At 48.5% G+C, this 6,000-nt stretch overlaps 1 protein-coding gene across 1 annotated transcript in view; it reads right to left on the bottom strand.

Annotated features, from left to right (window-relative positions):
* LOC100136067 (glutamate dehydrogenase, mitochondrial) overlaps positions 1–6,000 on the bottom strand; it is a 29,942-nt gene that overhangs the window by 4,215 nt on the left and 19,727 nt on the right. Inside the window, exons 5-6 of the mRNA XM_036946153.2 lie at positions 5,838–5,932; positions 5,383–5,562 (exon numbers count right to left, since the gene is read on the bottom strand). Coding sequence (XP_036802048.1) covers positions 5,383–5,562; positions 5,838–5,932 — 275 coding nt within the window. The remainder of the gene's footprint in view (positions 1–5,382; positions 5,563–5,837; positions 5,933–6,000) is intronic.

The raw sequence follows: 6,000 nt of genomic DNA, 5'->3' as shown, positions 1-6,000 counted from the left end.
GCTACTGTGGATATTTCCTCATAATGTAGGAGGCCTATCAGAGTAGCCTACCATCAAAAACAATGGAGAAAACTCCTCCCACAACATTTTAACATGGAAATAGCTGTTCTATAATTCAGCCTACAGTAGCAGACAGTGTGTGGTCTTCAATGTAGGCCTACATTCTATGAGACTTTTGAAAATAAAACATGCAGGGCTTGACCTTTAACCTGTTTATCCACTTGTCCTTCAGACAAGGAGGTGACTGAAAATGTTGTTGTGTTGTTTGATGCAAGAAACCACTTTACAAAATAACAATTATTATTTCCATACCATTATTACAGAGAATCAGACAAATTATGACACCCTCTGCCTGTTGTCTACTAGGGCTTATTCAAGATGTCTCAAAATACACCACTGCCCCTTTAAGACAAGAAAAAGCTCTTTACCCGAATCACTTTTCAAAGATGTCTAGAAATGTACACGTTTGGTGCTCTGGTAGGAAGCAATCGGTCCCCTTTGCTGACTACAAATGATCTATAACTGGGCTAATAACTCTCTAACTAGTAAAAGATATGAACAAATGTTCACACGTGACTACATACAGCTCTCGCTTTGATCTTGAAACAAGCATATCTACTCACGACCCTCATGCTGTAAACACAGTCCAGTTCAAAGTGAATGGCACAGATACATATATGGCAATGGTCTATTTGCATATAGGCCTACTGTAGCTCTGATTGGTTATTCCACACAGGTCTGTGTAGAGTACGGGTTGAGATGTGAGCATCAATGCAATAGAATCCTACTCCGATACGTTCTGCCTACAACAAAATCTCTTGCATAGTTCGTTTTGCATACTAAGTCTTGCACAGTTTGTTTTGTTGTTTCGGTGTGTTGATTGGATCACAATTCCCACAGTAAAAGGAAACGTTGACCGTGTTAATAACTAAGGGGGAAAACTGTAGAAAGTTGAGTGACGTTCAATCTCTGAACAGGCTGACATTTCTTCTGCACGCCCGCACACACGCACAGCTTAGAGGGAACATTGGTGCTGATCCTTACTCACTACGAGTGTTGCAAAGTATACCCAAACTTTGGTAAATTTTTGCAAAAAATATAAATGTTTGGTTTGGTACATCTTTAAAATGTTTCTTACATGAACAGCCTGATCAACTCTATGAGGCGAAGGAGATGTGTCGCGAAGGAGATGTGTCACGCTGTATGAGGCGAAGGAGATGTGTCGCGCTGCATGAGGCGAAGGAGATGTGTCACGCTGCATGAGGCGAAGGAGATGTGTCACGCTGCATGAGGCGAAGGAGATGTGTCGCGAAGGAGATGTGTCACGCTGTATGAGGCAAAGGAGATGTGTCGCGCTGCATGAGGCGAAGGAGATGTGTCACGCTGCATGAGGAGAAGGAGATGTGTCACGCTGCATGAGGAGAAGGAGATGTGTCACGCTGCATGAGGAGAAGGAGATGTGTCACGCTGCATGAGGCGAAGGAGATGTGTCACGCTGCATGAGGCGAAGGAGACGTGTCACGCTGCATGAGGAGAAGGAGATGTGTCACGCTGCATGAGGAGAAGGAGATGTGTCACGCTGCATGAGGCGAAGGAGATGTGTCACGCTGCATGAGGCGAAGGAGATGTGTCACGCTGCATGAGGCGAAGGAGACGTGTCACGCTGCATGAGGAGAAGGAGATGTGTCACGCTGCATGAGGCGAAGGAGATGTGTCACGCTGCATGAGGCGAAGGAGATGTGTCACGCTGCATGGGGCGAAGGAGATGTGTCACGCTGCATGAGGAGAAGGAGATGTGTCACGCTGCATGAGGAGAAGGAGATGTGTCACGCTGCATGAGGCGAAGGAGATGTGTCACGCTGCATGAGGCGAAGGAGACGTGTCACGCTGCATGAGGAGAAGGAGATGTGTCACGCTGCATGAGGCGAAGGAGATGTGTCACGCTGCATGAGGAGAAGGAGATGTGTCACGCTGCATGAGGCGAAGGAGATGTGTCACGCTGCATGAGGCGAAGGAGATGTGTCACGCTGCATGAGGCGAAGGAGATGTGTCACGCTGCATGAGGCGAAGGAGATGTGTCACGCTGCATGAGGCGAAGGAGATGTGTCACGCTGCATGAGGCGAAGGAGACGTGTCACGCTGCATGAGGCGAAGGAGACGTGTCACGCTGCATGAGGCGAAGGAGATGTGTCACGCTGTATGAGGCGAAGGAGATGTGTCGCGCTGCATGAGGTGAAGGAGACGTGTCACGCTGCATGAGGCGAAGGAGATGTGTCACGCTGTATGAGGCGAAGGAGATGTGTCACGCTGCATGAGGCGAAGGAGATGTGTCACGCTGCATGAGGCGAAGGAGATGTGTCACGCTGCATGAGGCGAAGGAGATGTGTCACGCTGCATGAGGCGAAGGAGATGTGTCGCACTGCATGAGGTGAAGGAGACGTGTCACGCTGCATGAGGCGAAGGAGATGTGTCACGCTGTATGAGGCGAAGGAGATGTGTCACGCTGCATGAGGCGAAGGAGATGTGTCACGCTGTATGAGGCGAAGGAGATGTGTCACGCTGCATGAGGCGAAGGAGATGTGTCACGCTGCATGAGGCGAAGGAGATGTGTCACGCTGCATGAGGCGAAGGAGACGTGTCACGCTGCATGAGGCGAAGGAGACGTGTCACGCTGCATGAGGCGAAGGAGACGTGTCGCGCTGCATGAGGCGAAGGAGATGTGTCGCGCTGCATGAGGCGAAGGAGATGTGTCGCGCTGCATGAGGCGAAGGAGACGTGTCACGCTGCATGAGGCGAAGGAGATGTGTCACGCTGTATGAGGAGAAGGAGATGTGTCACGCTGCATGAGGCGAAGGAGATGTGTCACGTTGCATGAGGCGAAGGAGATGTGTCACGCTGCATGAGACGAAGGAGATGTGTCGCTCTGCATGAGGCGAAGGAGACGTGTCACGCTGCATGAGGCGAAGGAGATGTGTCACGCTGCATGAGGCGAAGGAGATGTGTCACGCTGCATGAGGCGAAGGAGATGTGTCACGCTGCATGAGGCGAAGGAGATGTGTCACGCTGCATGAGGCGAAGGAGATGTGTCACGCTGCATGAGGCGAAGGAGATGTGTCACGCTGCATGAGGCGAAGGAGATGTGTCACGCTGCATGAGGAGAAGGAGATGTGTCACGCTGCATGAGGAGAAGGAGATGTGTCACGCTGCATGAGGCGAAGGAGATGTGTCGCGCTGCATGAGGCGTGTCGCGCTGCATGAGGCGAAGGAGACGTGTCGCGCTGCATGAGGCGAAGGAGACGTGTCGCGCTGCATGAGGCGAAGGAGATATGTCACGTGTCGCGCTAACCCGCACGACGCTAGGGCAACTGTGCATCGTCCCACAGACCTCCCGGTCGCGGCCGGTTGCGACAGAGCCTGGGCGCGAACCCAGGGTCTCTGGTGGCACAGCTGCCCTTAACCACTGCGCCACCCAGGAGGCCCTGCATGCTGCATTTTTGTTCAGTATATCTAAATTAATTCTCAGTATTTAGTCACTTGTATTACACTGGGCTGAAATACATTTAGTAAATATGTATATTTTGTAAAATATACTTTCGAGAACAGTCATTTGTATTTTCAAAACACAAAATACTTTTCTATACCATTTTTTTATAGCGCACATTTTTAGAAATGAAGAAATTGCTTCTTCTATGCAAATGTTGTTAATTTGTACAATAAAATATGTTCTCTTAGTAGTTGCCAATAAACATAAGTCCTACATGGAAAGGATTGTTTGTCATCTGTAGCCCCATGAAGTCAGCTACAACAAGTTCAATAACTCAATGCACACACTCCTATTGAATAATACACATTCACCTGTATTGTGAATTGACCTAGGCTACATCTTGATTTAACCAGTGTACCAGTAGAAATTTACCATTAAAATAAATGTTCACCATTCTGCTGTTTTGTAGTTAGATTGGTAAAACAAAGTCAAAATGTATTGTGTGATTATATCATTAATTCATTAACATATACATACTACTGTCTGGATCAAGTGCCCTTCTGTGACTGTGGCTAATACGCTTTCTTTGTTGTTGTTGTGGTATCGTTTTGGTATCAAGTATCGTGATACTAAACCTGGTATCGGTCTCCAATTCTAAATTCTGGTATCATGACAACGCTACTACAGAGAAAAGATAGACAGGCTTCATATAGCCTATAGACAGGCTTCGTATAGCCTATAGACAGGCTTCGTATAGCCTATAGACAGGCTTCATATAGCCTATAGACAGGCTTCGTATAGACAGGCTTCGTATAGCCTATAGACAGGCTTCATATAGACAGGCTTCGTATAGCCTATAGACAGGCTTCATATAGACAGGCTTCGTATAGCCTATAGACAGGCTTCGTATAGCCTATAGACAGGCTTCATATAGCCTATAGACAGGCTTCGTATAGACAGGCTTCGTATAGCCTATAGACAGGCTTCATATAGACAGGCTTCGTATAGCCTATAGACAGGCTTCGTATAGATAGGCTTCGTATAGCCTATAGACAGGCTTTGTATAGTCTATAGACAGGCTTCGTATAGCCTATAGACAGGCTTTGTATAGACAGGCTTCGTATAGCCTATAGACAGGCTTCGTATAGTCTATAGACAGGCTTCGTATAGCCTATAGGAAGGCTTCGTATAGCCTATAGGAAGGCTTCGTATAGCCTATAGACAGGCTTCGTATAGCCTATAGACAGGCTTCGTATAGCCTATAGACAGGCTTCGTATAGCCTATAGACAGGCTTCATATAGTCTATAGACAGGCTTCGTATAGCCTATAGGAAGGCTTCGTATAGCCTATAGACAGGCTTCGTATAGCCTATAGACAGGCTTCGTATAGCTTATAGACAGGCTTCCAGGAAGGAGGCCAAGGCTGATGGCATCTCTCTCTCCCTGTGTGTGTGTGTGTGTGTGTGTGTGTGTGTGTGTGTGTGTGTGTGTGTGTGTGTGTGTGTGTGTGTGTGTGTGATGTCTCGTGTGTCAGGGGGAACTGAGAGTCCCGCAGAAAGCTGCACTTTGGCCTTTAGTCTGTCTCACACACCGCGGCAGAGTGGGAACTGGGACCTACAGACCAGTGTAAAGCAGATCTGTGTGGTGTGATACTGCCGCTGAACCCTGCCACCACGTCTCTGACGTCTCTGACCGTCACAGAGAGACGAATACTAACTCACCCCTGCAGATATTTAACAAAGTTCACATCAAAATCTGTTGACCAGATCAGCGTAAACAACTTTTACGCAATCTTTGCAAATGTCAGAGTGTGTGTGTTTGTGTGTGTGTGTGTGTGTGTGTGTGCGTGTGTGTGTGTGTGTGTGTGTTTGTGCGTGCGTGCGTGTGTGTGTGTGTACCTGGATGATGAAGGTCTTGTCCTGGAAGCCGGGGGTCAGGCCCAGCATGCTCATGTAGGACGCCTCATTGATGAAGTTCTCAATGCCATGGAACACTCCGCGACCGGTGGCCGAGATACGCCCGTGGATCCCGCCCTGACTGATGGGCTTGCCTGTCACACACGCGTGGGCGTTGATGTCCTGCACAGAGAAACACCCAGAGAGACACAGAGCCAGACACACACGTTAGAGTGTATGTTTAATTGCATTAGATCTGTTTGTCAGACTGTGAGATAGAGAGTCTTCAGCATAGTTATGAGAGGTCAGTGCAGGACACATACTGCTCTGGGTCCAGACTACAGAACTACAGTACCCATACTGCCCTGGGGAGCCATGCTACAGAACTACAGTACCCATACTGCCCTGGGGCCCTGACTACAGAACTACAGTGTATGTGCGTTTGTGTGGTAACTCACGGTGTGTGCGATGGTGTTGGCGTATGTGTCAGCGATCCAGGACATCTCTCTCTCTCCAGTGCTCATGTCAGGAGCAGGAACATCAATACCAGGCCCTGAGGAGGGGGGGTGAAAGTTTCTGTGAGGACTGGAAGCATTTACACACAACCTACATCAGGGGTCC

This window comes from Oncorhynchus mykiss, chromosome 16, assembly GCF_057628025.1.
Source record: "Oncorhynchus mykiss isolate SJ-2025 chromosome 16, ASM5762802v1, whole genome shotgun sequence".
In the NCBI taxonomy this organism is placed as follows: domain Eukaryota; kingdom Metazoa; phylum Chordata; class Actinopteri; order Salmoniformes; family Salmonidae; genus Oncorhynchus; species Oncorhynchus mykiss.
This window is presented reverse-complemented; position numbering and strand designations above follow the sequence as displayed.